Source organism: Onychostoma macrolepis, chromosome 19 (assembly GCF_012432095.1).
Source record: "Onychostoma macrolepis isolate SWU-2019 chromosome 19, ASM1243209v1, whole genome shotgun sequence".
Taxonomy (NCBI): domain Eukaryota; kingdom Metazoa; phylum Chordata; class Actinopteri; order Cypriniformes; family Cyprinidae; genus Onychostoma; species Onychostoma macrolepis.
The window spans coordinates 13,413,094-13,435,621 of NC_081173.1; the positions used below are offsets into that span (position 1 = coordinate 13,413,094).

At 37.1% G+C, this 22,528-nt stretch overlaps 1 protein-coding gene across 1 annotated transcript in view; it reads right to left on the reverse strand.

Moving 5' to 3' along the window:
- The window catches only part of csmd2 (CUB and Sushi multiple domains 2), a 262,731-nt gene that overhangs the window by 116,482 nt on the left and 123,721 nt on the right, over positions 1-22,528 (reverse strand). Inside the window, 8 exon segments of the mRNA XM_058752757.1 lie at positions 483-670; positions 1,723-1,861; positions 2,583-2,777; positions 4,126-4,452; positions 6,180-6,362; positions 12,648-12,760; positions 13,484-13,587; positions 19,541-19,662. Of these exon segments, the coding sequence (XP_058608740.1) occupies positions 483-670; positions 1,723-1,861; positions 2,583-2,777; positions 4,126-4,452; positions 6,180-6,362; positions 12,648-12,760; positions 13,484-13,587; positions 19,541-19,662 (1,371 nt within the window).

Here is a 22,528-nt window from a genome sequence, read left to right on the forward strand (position 1 = left end):
TATATCATAATTACAGGACCTGATTAAAATCACTGCATATTAAAGAGCATGTGACTATTATTTATAATGATGCCTTCATAGCTGCTAGTATTCACAGGTATCTGTGCTATCAGATCCTTGCAATTGCAGCCATGAAATGCATTGGAGAGAAGATAATATCAAGCCTTATCTAACAAGCACGCTTTTACTAAATTCTAAGCATTGTAGGACACTCTGAATATGAATTACATTTATATATATATATTTTTTTTTGAACAATGCAATTTATAGTTTTGTGATATTTTACCATGTGCATTCTCTAAGCAAGTACATAAGTAAGTATTTATAAGTAAAATAAGGTCTGTGGTAAACATTATTTGAATTACAGCATACGTATATTATAGAAATAAATATGTTACCAAAATGACCCTTTTCAGATCAAAACAGTAATATATAATAGTAATAATAATAATAATAATAAATACAACAGTAGATCATCATACTTTCATATCGGATGCGGAAGCCAATGTCGGAGTGACTCTTGTCTGTGGTGAAGAGCAGGTACAGGAAGTTGGAGGTGCTGATGAGGAACTGCGGGACCTGTGTACCCTGATAACTGCCAATCAGTGGGGAAGAAGGATAGCGTCCGTCCCGTACCTCAAAAACATCGTAGTTAACCTCTGTCCGGAATCTGTGGATCAGAACAGTGCTATGCATCAGCATGGAAGCTTCGCCACAAAGTGAGGCTACATGGATTCATCACAGTCCTGTTCGCTTGTGTTCCTGCAGTATATCACATATTTACAGCTAGAAAAGAGATACTACATCATTCAAACTGAAAACTCAGCTCACTCCAAAGCAACGTGTGTTGTTTGAGTTTCCTGCAGCAGCGGCCCACTAAAGCCCTGCTGCTTCTGTACTCAAAGTCAGATGGAAAACATCAGCTGTCCCTCACCTTTAAAAAAAAAAAATCCCAACAACAATTGATGGTAGATTCACTGTGGAATTCACTGATGGAACATTCACACTAAACATGCACACATACAGTAAATGAAGAAACCTCGGGGACCAGTGGAAGAAGAACTCTATGACACACAACAGTTACGTAGCAGGAGAATCAGTGGATGAGACTACATCAATCACAGGTGAGCCACAAACGAATTCTAGGGACTCCGTCAATAAGACAAAACAATGCAATTTGGCAATCAATCAACCAATCAATAATAATTCTTCTATGCTTTTACTATTTCTTATTCCTCCCCTGGAAGATGTTTGAAACTTGCCTCAGCATAAATAACTTGCCTGTTAAATTGCATTGAATTGCCCAATTGTAAGAAAATATGGATAAAAGCATCTGCTAAATAAATAAAATAGAAAACATAAAACGAAAAACAAAAAAAGAATAAAACAAGAAAAGAAAGCATAACCAAACAAACAAAATAAATAATACATTTATTAATAAATGTTCAACAATTACGTATAACTGTAGATAAAGCCATTCTATATAAGCAGAGGTAAGAGATATTTGTATTGATTCAGAACAAATCCTTGTGATAGCTTGGGAAATTAATAGCCAGATACTTTTATTCCAAGTCTATAGTGAACATCTGCAGTGCGCTAGTGACCTATTTATAAAATGATGATAACCAATAGAATGAAAGCTAGGAGGGGAAAATGAAACAGGGAGGCTTATTGAGAACAACATGACAGTTCAGAAAAGAGAAAGCGAAGTCTTGTACATACTTGTCAAAGATGATCTTAATAGGATATCCTGGCGGAGCCTCGATGATCCACTCACAATTGAGGGCCTCTTTATAAAGCTCAGGCCAGCCTGGGGACAGAATGATGCCGCTAGATGCCTTCAAGTTTCCACCGCATGGAGCTAAAGAAGAGGAGAAGATGACGAGATTATTTCGTTGCCAAATTTTAAGGCCAAATTAATTAATTAATTAATAGCATAAAAAATATTTGACCAAGAGAGGATCTAAACATCACAGATTGACGTCTTGACTAAATTCAAAAGAACAAAATGTATGAATCTGCAGGTTTGAAGTATTGCAGTGTTGATGTTACATTTTCAAATGTTGTATCTTGTTCTTTGTGGTGTATTGCATGTCCGCAGCTTTATCCACAACATATTCAATTCCGTCTTCTCTCCCTAATACTTAAGTGTTTTTCCTAAAATGCTAAATCTAAAAACAGAATGTGTTCAATGGCTGAGGTGGATGATCTCATCTTTAACTGTGTACTGAAGGGCATCTATAAACGGCATTACTCATTAAATGGCATAAAATGATTTGTAGTACACAGCAGTGCATTTAAAAAAAAAAAAAAAAAAGGATGTGTTTTTCATTTGGAAGAATTCAGTTAATACTTCTGGAGCACATTATGCAAGTAAAGATTATGACTTTTTGTTCCACTGACATTTCAGTAGCGCCAACATTTCAGTCTCTCTCCGAATGTACTTAATGAAAAACCAAATTGAACAAACTTTCTAAAAGTTCAGTACAGCGCAAACAGAGTTAGAGTATATAATTTAGTTTTTTATTAAAAGCCGACTTGTGAATTATGCAATGTGCATATTTATTTGAAAGAGGACAGACCTTCACAACGTGGCACAGCATTGTCCCACACAACATTTCCATCTTTGAGAATGCAGGAGATGGTCTGAGATCCGTGGGTCTTCATAAACCCCTCCTCGCATAGGAAAGAGATGGAGCTGCCAAGCTGTAGACTCTCACCAAAGCGCTTTCCATTTACTGGAACGCCAGGGTCAGGACACTCGTTGTGCCGGAAAGCTGCAGGAAAAAAAACAAACAAAAAACAACAACAACAACAATGAGGCAAGAATATGAAATATGGAAGAGAACTGCAAGATAACGTCAACCTAAAAGGCCAAAAAGCTGGACACAGAAACAACAGCACTTTATTTATTGTATTAAATCATGTATTTTTTTGTTTTGTTTGTTGTTAGTCCAGTGCCAGTCCGCATTTTGTAAAAAAAAAAAAAAAAAAAACTGTTAGTTTTCATGAATGGACAACTTCTACAAGGCCCCATTTAAATTAAAGAGGGAGTTCTCAATATGGCCACTGAACTGAAGCCTTTTCGGCTCATCGTTTCAGCTGTATAACTACACTAATTCATTTTAGTTAGAACAAAATATTGATTTATGTGCCTCCCTAAGTTTCTTGCTTCAGTGGGAAGCTTGAAGCTACTCAGTACCCATCGACAGGACTTCAGAGAAGATGTATTACCAGCAGACAAAATCTCTCCAGAAAATCAGTTCATTCCGGGTACAGCACAGCACTAACAAAGCCAAGGTCATGGGTTCGATTCCCGGGAAACGCAAGAAAACTGACAAAATGTATCATTTTGGATAAAAGTTTCATCTGTCATAGACACATTCAATGTAAAACTAACATTTTTAAAGCTCTTACTGCATTTCCCTACATGCATTAGACACAAATTCCTTCTTTGTGATGAACATATTGTCTCAAAAAGGGTCTCAAACGCAACGATTGTGCATGCAATCCATCACCATCATGTGCCAACATGCCCTTCTATGGAGTTTGTCATCTTTTTAATTAACATGAATGATTGGAGCATCCCTCCCACTCCCCCAAAAACACACCGCATGGGGAGTCAAACCATGTGGGATCACCTCCCGACAGCTTCAATTAACTGTGGCTTTATTTAATTATATATGTATTTGGAAATAAATTCAAATTAAATCTGCGGCTCTTGTTGTTCTTCCTCACATGGACACTCATGCATCCATCAACTCCGCTGCCATACGCTATGCCCTGTGAATTGTGATTACTGAAGGACGACAGATATTGAGTCGTGAAATACAGACAATTCTCTCCTGAGGGGAAATAAAACTTTCTTAATCCGTCTCATATAACAAGACAACTTCTGAGCTTTTTTTAACTCGCGACAACTTTTCAAATTTGGTGCATGCCACCACTGACAAAACATCTGAATGCTATTGTTATCTATTATACATTGACTTTTTGGTCTCTAACTTCAATGTGACGTTAGACTTAAAAGTATGAACAGGTTTGCCCAAAATAACTTGAATTAATTATTCATTTTTACCACAGAAAATAAAAAGTCATGAATCTAGAGCTGTCTTTAAAACGTACTGGTGAAAGTGATGTTGAAGCCACGTTCTGTGTACGTGTGATCAGTCAGAAACTCCAGTCGGGCCACGTGGCCGCTGGTAGTGATGGGTGATGGCAGCACATCTCCAGAAAAGGTGCCCAGAATTGGTGATTCTGCCTTGCCGCCGTCTTTAATAGACAGAAAGTCAAACTGTTTCTCCATGCTCAGGTCATTGAAGGCCAGGTTGATGCGGCTCTCGGGTTTGGCGATGATCAGCCACACGCAGTGCATGTTGTTTCCATACTCCTGAGGGTAGTTTGGTGATAACAGGACCCCAGAAGGAGTTGTGAAGTTGAAGAAACACGAAACTGAATAAAGGACAAAGAGATAAAACAAGCAATAGTTAAGCACAGGAGGCGCCGTGCGTCAAACTGTGAGGCAAACTTGAGATTAAAACTGCTACTGAAGCTAAAATCAATTCACAATGCATAAGGAGGTCATTTGTTGTTGCTTAAACAATGCAGCAAGACAGGAGAGGAAATATTACAGCTTGGAGGATGTGCACAGTGTGATAGCAGCATCTATAACTGTAAGACCTCTCAGACCTTGACAACAGACATTTTCTGAAATGTTCACTTTTTTAGGTAACAAAAGGGTTTTTTTTTTTTGCAGTGATGCCATAGAAGAACTATTTTTGCTTCCTCAATAGTTCTTAAAATAACCGTTTTTTTTCTTAACGTGAAGAATATTTTAATAATCTAAAGAACCGTTTGTTCCATTATAAAGAGCATTTATAATGCAACATAAGTTCCCTATGGATGTTAAAGGTTCTACATGGAACCAAGGATGTCATTAAAGAACCTTCATTTTTAAGAGTGTACATCACGTATTTTTGTTACTAGGTTCTCCTAAACAATAGGAGACACGACTACCAGAAGCAAGCCATTCATATGTTAATTTCCCCTGAAAAGTATAAAGACTGTGGCTTTGTGGAAACATTTATCTATCCATTTGTTGAACCTGACACAGCAACATTGGCTCAACCAATGGCGGGACTAACAGTTTGTCTGATCAATTGAAGATTGAACTTGAATCCCTCACCCTGGTAAATAAACAGACCCTTCTGTCAAAAAAGAACAATTGTATATTTTTTTAAAACAGTTTTTTTTTCTTACTCACATATAAAGCACACCAAGTGAGTGGCTAAAATAATAGTGAATAAAAATATTAGGTGCAAGACGCCCCGGTGTACTGTGATCTTGCCTATTGCAGAAGATAATAAGACTGAAGATGCTGCAGAGAAAGAGAGTGTTTATCTGCTGGGAATATCCGCAGGCATTAACTCATTTTCAGGATTTGGGACAAAGCTGAGAGGGCAATAAGCATCACTAAATAGCCATGGGGAGAATGAAAATGAGCTCAGTGGTGGACTGAAGACGAATCGTTTCGGTTCCACCTCGTATGAATGACTTTGCTGTCTGAGCTAATAATAATGTCATAAAATAGCAGAAAACAAAGTTGTGAGTCAACTGCAATTCCATTGATATAATAGGATGGTAGCCATTACAGAGACAAATGACTGCAGTCTGGGGCAAATTGACAGTATACATGAATCCAAATAATAGAGAAAGAACAATAATATCAAAACAAGTTGGACAAGCATTAACTGCCAAACAACATTGTTTGTTATGACACTCAATTCAAGCAAAACCCTACTTAGCGGTGGCAAACAAGAAAAATCAACTGACTGAATTTTTACAAACAAACATGTCTCTTTATATTTTCCTGCTTCTCAAACAAGATTTTTTTCCAGTTCAGTTAAATTCGTTAACTTCATTATAAGACCCTAAAACAGTAAATAAATGAACTAAATGCACTGAATGAACTGTCGCTTTGGCTTGAACTTGAGTTATAGATAATGATTTAATGGCTCAGCCGGTGCGAGGAAGTTTCGGCGGGGACATACTGTGCTAAAGACACTGCCATTAGATTCACTTTCTGACGTGCCCAGACAGTAATAATGGTGCACTATCCTCCCAGGTGTGATCATGTGGGTGTGGAAAGTAATGCATTTTGGGTAAGGTCTGTCACTTACACACACAGCTTGGCTTCTTGGCTGACCACTGATTATTTTTCTGGCAGGTAATATTCTTTTTTCCTACCAGCTCAAAGGCTGGAAGGCACTCAAAATATAGCTTGTCTCCATGTCGGAAGCCTGTGCCTTCTCTCTTGCCATAGGCTGGGATTCCAGGGTCTCCGCATCCACCCTGGTCAATTTCTGAAAAAAGAAAAATAAGCATGAGACAGCAAATACCTCGGGACAGGGTCCATTTTTGCAAAAACAAACGTGTTTCCATCAGGGTTTTAATGGGAAAGAAAGGTCAAATGTAAGGTCAGTATCCTTGTACCCCATGTTGACCATATATAATTTTTGCCTATACTAATTATTTTGTCATTCATTACATTACTCTCTCATTTTCCTTTCTCTTGCTATAATAAACAAATGTTGTAATACACATAGAAATGCATAGCACACAAATATTTGTTAAAACATTATTTTCAATATTTTAATTTGTAATTAATGAATTTTTATAGTATATTCATTTGATGGCAAAGCTGCATTTTCAGTAGCCATCACTCCATTCAAATGATTCTTATATGTTAGTTTGCTGCTCAAGAAATATTTCTTATTATTATCAACGGTTGTGCTGATTAATATTTTTGTTTTGGAAACGGTGATATATATGGTCTGTCACCATCTCTATGTCACATCTGCTGGAATCAAAAGATTTTCCATAATCACACACACATACACATAACATGAACAACTCCTTTGTGTCTTTCTGACAGCAAAGCATATTCATGCAACCCCCCCCCCGCGCCCCAATGGCATCTGTGAATGGCTTGCTCTCCTAATGAATTGTCTTTTTTTCACTTTGTTCCTTTATACCCTCACCTGTCTCAGTGTGTCAGGGCTCATTTAGAATCACAAGGCCAAAGCAAAAGAAAGCGGCCACTACTGAGAGAGAGAGAGAGAGAGAGAGAGTGAGAGTGCTACAGGGAACAATAGAGTGAGATACCTAGACAGACCTTTATGCACATTTTCTGTTCTGATTATGGAAACATACACAAAGTTCTGCCATGAAACTCTAGATAGCGCAGGCTCAACATTAAAATACTTGGACAATGCTTGCTGTAGCAGTTGCAGTGTGTTTCAGAAACCCTCCACCATCCCCAGCTCCATCTGTATAGATCTGCTACGGTGTAATTACATGTATGCTATATATGCAGGGTTACACTATATATTTTATATGTGCAGCAGCAGTATTTCTTACATGCTACACACAAATATTTGATTTAAAAAGGTGTGACTCTAATGCCCACATCACTTTAACAGAGCAGAGGATGTATTAACATTCAGATGTGCCTTGATGCCTTCCAACCTCCACAGACTGCCAGAGAATGAAACATTTTTCCAGTTCTGGACAGGTGACAGGCCTCTACCTGGACTGAATCACTAACCTTTATCTTGGGATTTACGCCCTGAATTTACTTCTGACCATATCAATCAGTTAAGGCACGAGGATTGTGAGAGAAAGTGTCTCCTGAGCTGACAAATGTTATGCAGCAAGTCATCCCTGTGGGAGTGTTTGTATGCGTGATTCCTTAAGAGTCCCAGCTAACACTTTCTTACAGCTGTCTTCTGCTTGGTGACAAACAAACTGTCTCTGAGAGCTGACATGTGCACTTTCATAAGGGGCGGCATTTGTTATTTACCCATTTCAAATTTCTTATGATTTATTCATGTCACTTTGATTTTTTTTAAACTGAGAACACAGATGGAAGTCATTGACTTCCTAATGAATGATTACTAATAACGCAGGAAGGCACGAGTGCAAATAAATCCATTCATCTTTACCCATCATACGAGTTAAGAATTCTTTTTTTCCCCCCAGCATGCACCTGGGGTCGGCAATAGGCTACGCTCCATCTGTATTCAGCCATATCTCAGTGTGTATAACAATTCATATCCAGAAACACAAGCTGTGATACAGATCTGCATACGCACATATAAAATATTAAGCAGCACAACTGTTTTCAACACTGTTAATAATGTTTCTTGAGCACCAAATCAGCATATTAAAACGATTCTGAAGGATCATGTGACACTGAAGACTGGAGCAATGGTGCTGAAAATTCAGCCTTGCCATCACAGGTATAAATGAGTTTAAAATACAGTCAAATAGATGTTTTTTTTTTTTTTTAACAAATTGCAATATTTCAAAATACTGACAAAAGTAAAATATTATGAAAACATTGACATGAACAGTTCCCTCAGCACACCACCATTCAACTTCTCTTTGGAGCTCCATTTATGAGTTATATAAATGCAGAAAATGCGTAGGAAACAAAAATGAGTGAGAAAATAAGAATCTTAAAGTGACATTTTAAACGTGAATCCTCTAGTGTAGAGCAGAAGAGGATATGCCCCTGGCATGCCCGCTTACTGTGTGTTATTTTTCTTTTCTTTTTTATGGCAGAGATCGTAAATAAAAAATTAATAATACCGGAGTGTTTGTCATTAGTTATGATGCCCTGTTCTTAATGGAGCGTCAAAGATGCTCGGATGTCCATTAGCCTCAGAGCAATGTAACATGCTGACATGTGGTATGATTGACCAGCAAACCTTGACGTCATCTAACTTCTTTACAGACAGTTGCCTTGAGGATACGGTAAGTGTCCCTGCTATTGTTAGCAATTTGGATTGGAATATATGTACATATACTGTATGTTGTATAAAGACAATGGAAATACGACAGTGATCTTTACTGTTTGGTGGATTTTCTCAGCAAATATAGATATAAGTGATTTGTTGTTATTAATTAAATTAATGAATTGCTATATCATGTACTTATGTATGGATTTAGCTTAAAACTAGCATTGTCTGCACTGACTTTCTGAAAAATGATGCTTCAAAATCTGAAAATCTGAGATGCAATAATTTAGGGGTGCATCTTGTCCCGCAGGCAGGGGTTCAAAGTGAATCTTCAACTTAATTAAGTGTCTCTTATTGTTTTAATCATGTTGGGGGGGGGGGGGGATGAACACTGCTTCACATTCGTCTTATGTTTCTGCAGTGGATAAAATGCATTAAAAAAAACTCAGGGCCTGGAGGCTTATTGTGGATCTGACAGCAAATATTGGTTTGTAATTTATGAAATGTGCCAAAGTCCCCCATGTGCGGTGCAATTCTGAAAGAGGGCCAGGATGAAAGCTCTGGTGTTCTCGTTTCCAATCAGACACAGCCTCTGAAAACTGAAAATTAGTAGCTGCTCTTGCATGATATCCTTCCCGTCCCATGGCCCTCATTCCAGCAAGGTTAAACGATCACAGGCTGCTTTGATGACCCTCGCCACATGTGCTAAAGGTATAATGGTGAAGCGGGAAATAGAATGTGAAAAGGAAATAAAAAAGAACAGGCTGTTCCCGTACTCTCAGCAGATACCCAGAGAGTGCAGCAAATAGCAGGAAGCAACAAGAAAATTTAGAAATTTGCTCAAAGGAAATTATAAGGTGTAAGATTTGACCAGCTATGTGTATAACATCAATGTGGACGTCTGCCAATGACCTCATTATAAAATGACTGCTTTACCCTAAAAACTGCATGCAATCAAGAATAACGTAAACAAAGAATTCCAAAGAAGCCCACCTATCTGATTCATATGAGACATAAGTGGTTATGGTGATACAGAAATAACGGAGGAAAAAAAGAACAATGCAGTTTTTGATTACAGTGAAAGATCATCACTGCAGTGACAACCACATAAGAGTCTTCAACTGAGAATACTCCATTTACATGATAATTACAAAATGTATAATCACAGTCCTCCAAAGCTATATGACAGTTTTGTAGGTGAGCTACATATGTTTTATTTAGGAATGTCAATCAGTTTTTTTTCCCCCCTTTCTTTTAATTGCATTATAATAAATAGTATGTGGATGTGATAAATATATGATCACATTAAATCATACTTTATCCCATTTTCTTTTTTTTCTTTTTTTTTTATTAAATCATTAAATATTTATATAGCAAACATTGCTGTATGACATATGTACAATTCAAAAAGATTTTATTTAATGAATTATTAGTAGTAGTAGTAGTAATGGTATTGATAATAGAATATTAATAACCAAATGTTGCATTTATTTATTTAAATCCATACTACGGAAGTCAATGGCTATCAGGAAAGTCATGCATTTATTGTCGTGTGACGCACAGTAGCAGGCTTCTTATTTATTTAAATTCTCCTTTTTTTATTAAAAATATTCCTAAACGTGTTAACATAAGCCTATCATGAAATATCTTGATTCTCAAATGTGACCCTGGACCACAAAACCAGTCTTAAGTGTCAATTTTTCTCTGAAAGCTGAATAAATAAGCTTTCCATAGATGTATGGTTTGTTAGGATCGGACAATATTTGGCCGAGATACAGCCATTTGAAAATCTGGAATCTGAGGTTGCAAAAAAATCTAAATATTGAGAAAATTGCCTTTAAAGTTGTCCAAATGAAGTTCTTAGCAATGCATATTACTAAACAAAAATGAAGTTTTTATACATTTACGGTAAGAAATTTACAAAATATCTTCATGTAACATGATCTTTACTTAATATCCTAATGATTTTTGGCATAAACGAAAAATTTTTCATTTTGACCCATACAATGTATTTTTGGCTATTGATACAAATATACCCCAGTGACTTAAGAAGGTTTTGTGGTCCAGGGTCACAAATATGTGCAAGTAAATGCATTTTGCACCCTTACAGATCATGTTAGCTTAGCGTTTCCCAATCCCAGTCCTCGCCGTATCACCATATCCGGTGATGTCCACTTCTGAGGGCACTTACGGTAGAATAGAACAAACGTCGTACATGATAAGAGATACATACGAAATATGCAGAGCAGGGGGTGCGAGGACTGGGATTGGGAAACGCTGTGTTAGATGATCTATAACGAGCGATGGGTAGCCAAATGTTAATGTAATCTATTAACTATGCATAAATCTCGTCTTTTTACTTAAGTACCAGATATGGGTGTCATAATATCATAAACTATTTTTAATACAACTGACTTTGTATTTAACGTGGGTTTAATAAAATTTACTAATTATAACCCTTTCATTGTAAAAGAGAGAGCAAAGAACATTTACATTATCAAAGAACATTATCACTGACTTAAGAGCCTGTCTCATGAAACTGCGTATCAATAGCACGATTTTCTGTTTGTATTTGGCATGGTATTTATACAAAGAAATTGCCTTTGGCGTGCATATGATACGCACGTGTTTGATGTGCATATAATACGCAGTTTTCACGTGCATATGATACGCAGTTTGTTGGCATGCATATGATATGCAGTTTTCGCGTACATATAATGCACATCTACCCCACACCTCAATCCTACCCGATGCATATCATATGCACGCCAAAGTCTATTTCTGCGTATAAAGTACACCAAGTAGAAACAAATTTGTGCTATTGATATGCACTTTCATGAAATGGGGATATTTATGAATTACTTATCTGAACACATCTGACTGGCCGTTGCTTTCATAATCTCAACAGAATCGTGTGTGATTGGATATATTGTGCAGCCCTGTAAAAATGCATCTTTCTCTGGCTCAGTGCCAGCCAGTGAACGCAGATTTGAATTTAGCAGCTGATGTGTTGTATTTTTGTCCTTTGAAAGCTGCAATCAAAATCAGCTCAATGGGCATGACACCTCTGATGGCTACTGTCAGCTGTTTGGTTACCAATACTCTTCAAAATATCCTTTTTTGGTGTCCAACAGAAGGAAGAAACTCATAGAGGTTTGGAACAACTTGGGGGTGACAAAAGACGACAATTTTCATGTTTGGGTGAACTATGTTTAAAGGAATAGTTTACCCCAAAATGAAAATTTCGTCATCATTTACTCAACCTGTATAACTTTCGTTCTTATGCTGAACACAAAAGAAGATATTTTGAAGAATTTTGATTAACCAAACAGTTGTTGGCCCCAACAGTTGATGGTCCCCCATCGAATTCCATAGTAGAGAAAGAAATACAATGAAAATAAATGGGGTCCATCAACTGTTTGATTACCAGCATTTTTCAAAATATCTTCTTTTATGTTCAACATCCCAGCATTCACATATTAAAGATGTTAATAATATTTGGGCTGCGATATTTGACCGGAACGATAAAAATGACGGTTATTTTCGTCTGTATTACTATTCAACTGTAACTGTATGTTACTATGGTTACCGATGTTTATAGGAAGCGCATTAATATAGAACGTGATTAAACTGACCTGGAACTAGCTGTGCAGTTCAACGAATTTAATCAACACCTGCTAGCCAATCAGAATCGAGTATTCAGACAGACCATGGCATAAAAAAATTAACTCATACAGGTTTGGAACGACATGAGGGTGAGTAAATGATAACAACATTTTCATTTTTGGGTGAACAATTTCTTTAAGATTACTCTAAACCCAAATGCAAAGAGTTTCCTCAACTTGCCTTCGTAAGAAACCTTGAAGCCCAGGGAGCCACTCGTGTCATCCGTTTTAAAATTGAGCCACATCTGATGGCTGGTACTGACCACCAGATCTGGAGTCGTAGTCCCAGACAACCTTAAAATCAAAATAAAACAGAGAAATATTATAAAAAGGGATTCTTCACTTTCAATATGTACGCCATCATTTGGCACCTCCGAGGGAACACTGGGAGTTCCCTGATTCCCCCGGCACTAGCCTTAGGGGACCTGCGGAACTGGTCCATAAGGGCTTATGAGACCTGCTAATTAAGCACATTAGACCATCAGGGGACTCTGAGTAACCAGAGAGAAAGCGCCCAGAGACATTGGGCCATTCAAAAGGAACACAAGCACTTGTACACCTTTGCCAGAGAGCGCACATAAAACAGCATCGATAAAACTTTATGAAGGCCATAAATTTCAGCACAATTAATAACAACACACTCAGCAACGTTTCCGGAGCATCTGGTGTGCAAATCTGCATTATGGGGCATCAACGTGTGATACGCTTTTTGGATCAGGAGTGATCTTGTTCTAACATTGAGACTCATAGTGATTGACAATAACGCTGGGGTATTTCTTCCATACACTTCTGTTCAGAGGGGTGATGAAATGAGAAGAAATAGAAGGGGGTTAAAGGAAGGAATGGCAGTGGAGGAGAGAACGTAGGGGCTGAAGAAAGAGAGGGCGTTGGAGATGAAAGAAGATGGGAGAGGTGGTTTATGCACACGGAGAGGAGAGTTTAAGAGTGGGAGACACAGCCTGGGAGGAGTCTGAGAGAGCACAGAGAAGAAAGAAAACGAGGAACAAAAGTACTCACACATGAAAGACTGTCCGCTGATCGCCGATTACAGCTCCGTCTCCGACAGTTAGAGTATCGTAGCCTCGCTCCAAGTCAAACTCCTCAAATGTCAGCTTGATCACCTACACAAAGAGAAGAATCAGTCAGCTTTCTAAACTTGGTTAGAAAAATAACAAAGCAGTACAAGTTCCTTCTTCTTAAAAGCATTTGGTTCGTCATATTCCCCTTTGGTTTGAAAGGCCATGAATAAATAAATAAATAAAAGTAGTTTGTGGATGAGCAACCTAATTATAACACATGAAATCAGTCATTTTCAGATTGCACACACGAGCTAACAGGAGAAAAAAAACACTTTCTGCAGCTGTAGAAGAAAACAAAGAAAGAATTTATGCATTTGATTTAGGAAAATGAAGAGTCAAAGGTGCATATTTCTCATTCTTCTCCAAGATGAAAACAAGACTGCAGAATATTTTATACAAAAGGAGAAAAGAAAGAGTTACGGAAAGATGATCAATTAAATATGAAGGTTTATTGCTGATAAACAGTAAAGAAATACTGTGAAAAAAGTATGAATCAAAATAAACAAAAAAAGTGCTGTCTATTCTCCCTTTTCAAATTGGCTGCCACATTTCCACCAAATTCTTAATGTTTTTGGAGTGCTTGGAGACCAACTCCTAATGAAAAAGCTTATATAAATGCAAATTGCATTCTGTCCTATGGTAAACACGCTCCGCAACAAAGAGTGCCAGAGGTGGAGTGGCAGCATTCTAGGTCACACTGGCAGTGAACAAGATTTCATCCTCCTTTACCTCCTCTGAACCTTTATTTTCTCAATTCTCCCCCTCAACGGAGGGCGTGCTGCCCACCCCAGTTAATGCCAGCGTGTCCTGTACGGTGTGTATGATGGTGAGTGACAGCGCTGTGGGCGGGGCGGAGCGATCCTCAGCTGACTCACTGAGTGATTATGATGCAAAGGCTGATCCCAGCAAGTCAATACTCTGAGGCAGAGCATGAAACGTGACCATCATGCCACACTAAAACCTTCTTTATGGAAAGTCACACAACAGGACTCGGAGAACAAATAAGGCATTACAGAAAGTGATTCGATAATGTTTAGTCATCAAATGATTGCATAGAAGATGAAGATCAGCCTCTTAATTTAGCAAACTTTGCATAATTATCATCATGTGATTATATTACATTACATGCAGCTGCCTGTGATTGAGGGTTGTTGTTTGTTTTTTTTTGTCCCAAAGCAAAAGCAAATATTCTACATGACAGATAAAATGAAACTTATGTGAGAGCAAACTTAAGTATTTAGACAAATATTTGTCATACATGTTGATCATTTGACATTTATAAAAGCAGGTGAATTATTTGGCTAAACATTACACATGAATTAATCCCATTTTTTTGTCTTTAAATGTGGAAGGAAAAAAACAAACTATTGCAAATATTTAAAAAAATGTGTAAACTACTATTGTAAATATTACTATTACAAACACTATTACAATGTAGGATTGTTTCTTCACTTCATTATTCTTATTAATAATAATAATTATTATTATTATTGTATTTTTTCATCTATTCTGAAAATTCATATTTTTATCACCATATTTTATACATGGTATAAAATACCATGCAATATATCCTGCAATATACTGTACTTAGGAGTATTAGTTTAACCTTCTTTGAAGAGAGCTGCACAACTTACCCTCACTCTCACCTATAGCTAAGTAAAAAAGAGTGCAATGTTTTTCTTGAGCTATATTAACAGCTTCGATATCCCAGTGACCACAGAAAGCTGAGCTGATGAGTTGAAAAATAAAATAAATTAAACTAAATTAAATAATGAAATGAAAAATAAATAAATAGAGATAGAGAAATACTGACAAACCAAATAACTTCATAGAATACATAAATTAATTAATAAATAGTAATAAATCACTCCTCAGACAAAAGACATTGTGACTACTGTTTCGCAGCTGAGAGCGATAATGCTCAAAGACTACATAGCAGGGAGCGAGACTTGTTGGAGGAACGAGGCTTTTTGTCAAAATGGAAGTCCCTGCAGAAGTGGAGTAGCAGATAATACCAGTCCGCTGAATGACGATAGCGCACAGAACAAAAGAAGGACTGATAATTAAAAAAGAAGAGGACAACAAAAGCAATCAGCCATGTCTTCTCATGAACAACTCATTCTCTATTATTATGCCTTCTGGGGATCCTCCTTCTAAGGCAGAAACACAGTGTCTAGACTCTGAGCTAATGTTTGTCTGTGAGTGGGGGATTCAGCCCGGTGCGGTTCCACATGCTGCCTTCCCTGCAGAGTTCTATCTGTTTCTCTCATTCATTAGTTCCAAGTTCAGCCGTTTTCCAGCACCCGTCATTAGGCACCACAGTTGACATAAATAGAATGGACATCTTTGAGTAGCAAGAGCATCTTTAAGTATAGCCCCAGGGAATCTGGTACTGAGGCATTACAGACTCTGCTTCGTCTGAACTTCAGTATGTTACTTGTTTTAGTTGATTAAACATATCACACTGCTAACCAAATGTCATTACATTTCCCTTGCACTTCATATAAGCACTTCAGTACTTTATTAAATTCATCCACCAAATGACAGTGCATTATTGTGTTAATGGCATTTCAGGATGGAAATAAGATTTTTACCATGTTTGGAATAAAATGACAGGGCCTTTGGCTTAAACCACATGTACGTTTTAAAGGTCCATCCAAATTATGCTATAGTATGGACATAATTGTACATAATTTGTAACGTACATATCTCTCAGTCACTAGTAAGTCTGGTGTGAGCAAGATTTTTTATTTAATCATTATTATTGATAGAGATTAATACTTTATTTAGCAAAGATGCATTAAATTGATCAAAAGTGTCAGTAAATATATGTATAATGTTGCAAAAGATTGAACACTGAACATTAAACATTAACAGATGTTTCTCTAACATAAAATAGCACTTAATTTTAATATTTGTTCTCCATATCCAGCCATATGCAAAACATGCTGGGAATTAACAATCACCACCAACATAAAATGGCATAATTGAGCCAATCGTCTTAAAATAAATTGGTAGCCTTCTTTCCTTCATTTTTTAAGCTTAATCAGGTTCTCAGTTCAAGCCTCATAACTGCTTAAGTTTCCTTTAAAAAATGAGGGAAACATATCTTGCTTTCATTAGTGAAATGTTCTCAATATTTTCTCATTTCTATACAACACTGAACCACAATTTCTTTAAAGTGCCCCTATTATGGATTTTTGAAAATAATCTTTCACGCAGTGTGTAACACAGCTCTAAGTGAATGAAAACATCCTGCAAAGTTTTAAATCTGAAAAGCTACATATGACTAGGGCTGTCGCGGTTAAGGAATTTCCCTTGCGGTAATTTTGAGTGGCTCAATAGCGCGGTATGCGGTATTACCGCATATATATATATATATATATATATATATATATATATATATAATCTGTGTGCGTATGTGTTACGATGTAAGGAGGTCATATTCAGGAACCAACCAAACCGAAACTAAATCGCGTTGAAACAGGAAGTGAAGTAAACAGAAGAGAATGACAAAATAACGGTCCACATAACAAAACATAAACCTGACAATAAGATCATTAGTATATTGTTAGCCTATATACATACAGTTAGTTCTGATCCTAGATTCTGACTGACAAGATACTTTTTCTGTTGATATTTCACCGGCATGTTCTAGACGGCTGTCAGTCAGTGCTGTTTCATTGTTACGCCTCAAGGTGGCGGTAAGAGACTGTCTTTGAGATAGTCTTCATTCAACTACACATTCAAAAATGCTGATTCATTCAGAGATTTGTAATGAAACACGCTGTTTAAATCATTTTAACTTTGAGCGCCACTTTTAAAGGCTCAGCTGACCAGCAGAGCGTCGATGCTAAGACAGATTTCACTTTCCTTGGACACGACAACCTGTTTTCACAAATATACATGACAGCCTGAAGGACAGACGCAGGTAATCGCACGCGATCAGTCGATCTCTCTCTCATCCGCTGTCTGTTTAGGCTTGTTAAGTGCAAATTTACTGAGCCTCTGTGCAAATCAGCATGGTACACATTGTTATCATTACTAATATTCAGTACACATGCACGAAGTGTAAAACAAGAAGGGCGTAACTTTACGAAAAAAAAACACTGAAATATCGCGGTTGCTGCGGTTGTTGCATTCCTCTGCGGTTATGCTCGTCAATAGCGCGGTATTGCGATATTGCGGTTATCGCGACAGCCCTACATATGACTAAAGGTTTTGGCAAGAAGGTTTGGTGTCTGTAAAGAATCCCAACAGTTCTCCTAAATTCACCTTATTTATAGCAAAATAGTATTCTTATAGCATTTAGCATTTTTCAGACAGACTGCTAAATCCTCTGTTAAACAGCTAAGTGCATATGGTCCCATCTCAACCCAGCGCTGAATGACACAGAAGCTGATATGTCAGACAACTCCAACAAACAAACCAACACCACTTTGTTTACACTCAAACTACAAATGGCTTAGATACTAGATGCTTCCACCACAATTTAACGCAAAAGAAAAAGAAAAAAAAAAATCCTTCCCTTTAAATATTCATTATGCATCAACAAATGCTAAAATGATGTCAAAATCTAGCTAACTGTGATGCTAAAGGCTTTAACAGCTGCTGGGATCTCTCCACACTGGGATAGTCTTTGGCTCAGGCAGCAAACCAGCTGCAGCCAAATCAAAAGCTCATTGTCAGGTACATTTCATACGGCCCCAGTCCTGCCTCAGTCTCACAGCTAACCTCACGTCTTTTCCGGGTACTATTGTGTCAGAACGAAAATAGAATGTCATTACGGTTGTAAAGAGCAAAAACAGCAATGTTCCATCTTCATCTGTGCCCTGCTCTCCAGCCGTGACAGTGTGAAGCAGAACTGTCCTTTACACACAGGATGAAATAGCGCACTGGGCGGCGGAGGAAAAGCAGGGGGCACTGATAGAGCCGCTCTACCCCGTTCCATTTGCCCTCCATCTCTCGCTCCTCTTCTCTCCCAACTGAGTCATGGTGATGAGGGGAGAGATTTGTAAAGCCATTTATTTGAACCTAGATAACGAAAATCTGGCAGGCCAGTAAGAAAATGGCCTTGAACTCAACGCCAAAGTCGTGACACAGACAGCACCACAGTTTTTGTCTCTACCGTGGTCTCTACCGCTCGAATGTAGTGTTCTTTATCTTCCATTCTCCTTTAATTTAACTGTCAGGGCTTCATTTTTTTAATTTATTTATTTTTTATGAGTGTGTAGATATCTGGACATTGTACATCATCTCTCAATATCTGTGTATCCTTTCCCCTGCAACCTACAGTTTTTAGCAGGCCCACATTGAAACTGTGCCCACAGAAAACTCTTTAAATTTCCTTAGGAAAATTTACAAAGTTGTCCCCTGTGTGTTTATTAAATATTGTGGCTCATTTGAAAATGCCTTCAGTTTCCAATAAAATTAGCTCTATGTTGTGCACTAATATTAAAAAGTTTGGGGTCAGTCACTTATTCAGAAAAGACACATTAAATTGTTCAAAAGTGACGGTAAAGACACTTATAATGTAAAAAGAAAAAAAAAAAGTTTACTAAGCATCAAATCAGCATCTTGGAGGATCTTGTAAAACTGAATACTGGAGTAATTGCTGCAGAAATTCAGCTGTCATCACATAAATAAATTACATTTTAAAAATATTAAAATGGAAAAAAAAAACTACTTTTAAGGTATAATTATACTACATAATATCACTGTTTTTAGTGATCAAATAAATGAAGCCCTGGTAAGCTAAAGACATTTCTTCAAACTCACTGACCCCAATCTTTTGAATGGTAGTGTGCATTTCACCGTGTTTAAATCAGATTTTACCATTAAATCAGAACAGAAAAGCCGAAAAAAAAGTCTATGTGTTTTGCCTGGGCCTAATTATCATTTCATTTCAAATAACATTCGCTAATCCTCAAGTGTGAAGCTACGTATGCTTCCGCAGCGTCCAGAGCTCATATGAATGTTTTTTGGAAGCATTTACCTTGGAAGGGTCTGAAGCTGTGATGATCCAGGTGCAGTTAGCGTTGTTGTCATACTGTACTGGGAAGTTTGGGGAGGTGATGGTGCCACTCGGGCCACGGAGCTGACCGCCACACATAGGAGCTGAAAGAAGACAGACAAATCATGCAGTTTGACTCTTCAGAGAGTGAAACAACATCTAATCTATGAAAGAATCCTAATCCACTTTTAAAAGGGGAAAAAAAGATAAAGACCACTTCAGCACCAAATATCACAGTAATAGTTATCTGAACAATAGAATAGAAAGAAATTTTATTTCTTAAAGGTTTATTTTATTAATTTTTTTTTACAGAGGAATACTATTTTTGACTAAATATGTTCAGTTGTGTTCTCTTGCTGCCAGATACAAAAATAATACGTAACAATGCCAAATACTTATAATAACTGATTGCAAATCTATAATTCAACTGAATGAATTAAGAATTAACTGCAAGGTGGTTTTACTACAAGACTACAAGGTGGCTTTAAACTGATTTTGAGCTCCATCTATTGACATGTCATTACTGTCAGACAGAAATGTCATGACAAAATATTAAATAATTTTCTATTTAATCACACATTAATTGCCTTAACTTAAAGTTAAGTTAAGTTAAGTTATGTTATGCTTAGCTCCAGGAAATGTTTTAGTTTAGTTTAGTCACTATAGAGTAAACCTAATATGAAAAGCAAGTGGACCACAAACAATGTTGAGTTCAACAGACAGACTCACAAGAACTATTTTTCTAGATATCACTCTTACTATACCCTATCCATACCACTTTCAAAGGTTGTGATTGGCTTGTGGGCCTACAGACGGAATGTAACAAAATCTTAAATTATTAAAAAAGCACACGTATAAAGGCTTAGCCTTCGGCTGCAGTCAATATTTCGCACTTGATTATTGTTACCTATCTCGGGTTGTTGGTTTTGATTGCACCGGTGTGTGACCTGAATGTTCAATGACCTTACCAATGACTTGTTGAGTGCTTGACTTTTCTGTGACTTTTCTCTGAGTTAAAGCGACACTCTCGCGGCCTCCAGGAGGACTTTAAATACCTCCTCGAATGAAAGCACTCGATGTCTAATGAGAAGGGAGGGCACAGCCAGCGTGTTTGCACTAAATGAATGTTTCTGCAGGTCTGGGACCAGCTGGAGCTTTTAATGAGCTATGTCTGAGGTGAGCTCCTCAGGGCCTCCCCTGCCACCCACACACACTCGCAAAGTTTCCTCAAACACTTTAAGGTGGGCTGACATTAAAGAACAAAAGTCTTTGGAAAGTTAATTAACATCAAGGCCGACTGACCCCAATTTTCACCTTCACAATATAATGTGTGTTGTCTGCAGCTTTCTGCTTTAAAGGTTTGGGGTTTGCTAATAATGCACAATCATTGATAGCATTTTTGTCAATCAACATACATATTGGTGTGTAAGAAATTCTCAATGAGAAAACTTCTGGGATCATCCTAACTAATATTTTGGGCACGTATGATTATAATATGAGGTTATAAAAATACATAAAAATAAAATAAAATAAAAACCATTGACCATTAGAAAAAGATTATTTGTTGTTTGGTTGTCATACAGAAACCTACCTGCAATGTTCTAGAAATGTTTATGGTTATAAAATCAATTAACCATGATATAACATTCTGCAGAAATTCTTATTAAGGCCCCGTTTACATTAGTGCGTTTTCATTTTAAAACAGCGTTTTAGAATGAAAACGATCCTCGTCTACACTGGCGTTTCTGCTGCGTTTCAGAAACTATCTCTGTCTAGCAGACATGTTCACAAGTCTCTGAGGTCCAAGTCCAAATCAAGTCTCAAGTCTTTGAGGTCGAGTCTAAGTCAAGTCTCAAGTCTTTAATGTGGAGCCCAAGTCACGTCTCAAGTCTTTGTTCCATTTATTAGCAACAGTTCTTTCACCTAGTAATTGAGGCTAAATCTGTTTTGAAATACTGATTTCATAATATGATTTTCTCAGAAAAAAACTTTAACAAAATTTAAGACAAATTAGAAATGAAAATGTGTCAATTTATTGTCAGACAAAATGTTGCACATTTCTTTGTAAAATTGAAATGTGTCAAACAACAAAACTAAATTGAAATTTTAAAACAAACCCCAATCAATCAAATAGATAACACAAATAAAATAAATCTCATATAAACAAACTAAAGCTTTGTCTGTGCTCTTTTTCAATTTAAAATGAGAAGCAACCACTTTATTTTAAACACAACACAATCCAAACAAAGAGGCTGCATACATGCAGCATGAGCAGTTTTTAATCTAAATTGGAACGCATAATTTTGAAATTTGAAGCAAAAACAAAATGGTATGACTTTAGTTTTGTGAAACTATTCTACATAAAACATCTGCATGAAACAAAACAGCAGATGGGCTGAATTAGAAAGCAAATTCACTCTCTGCCAGCAGGTGGCGCTTGAACAAGAATTAAACATAGTTTCCTTTGTTGCCGCTGTAAACAAAGCAGCACTGCGGTTATGAACGCTACTTTAATATGCATTATACAGAGGCAAGATGAGAAGAAAATACCATCTAAACTTTTCTAAAGACAGCCAGTTCCCCTCAGAGATACATTCATATAAACTCCCATACCAAATGACTTGCATTTTTTACGAGTCTCACGAGTGACAAGTCCAAGTCAAGTCTCGAGTCAGCTGTTCACGAGTCCAAGTCAAGTCCCAAGTTTGTTTTCTTTATTTTATAAAAGCACAAAATTTATTGATATTGTGTGTGCACACAAATAAAAGTAGACCATTTACAGTTCTGAATGACGTATTACTCTTACCTTTATGAGCAAAAATTTTAAGTTGTTTCCACTGAAAAAAATGCAAGTGATTGTGCTGGCGCTTCCATGTCCTGCAAAGTGCTCTTTAGCTTCCACTATCCGCACAAACTATTGGATATAGCGCACATTTATGTAAGGAATACTTGACGACAGGCCGTTGGATT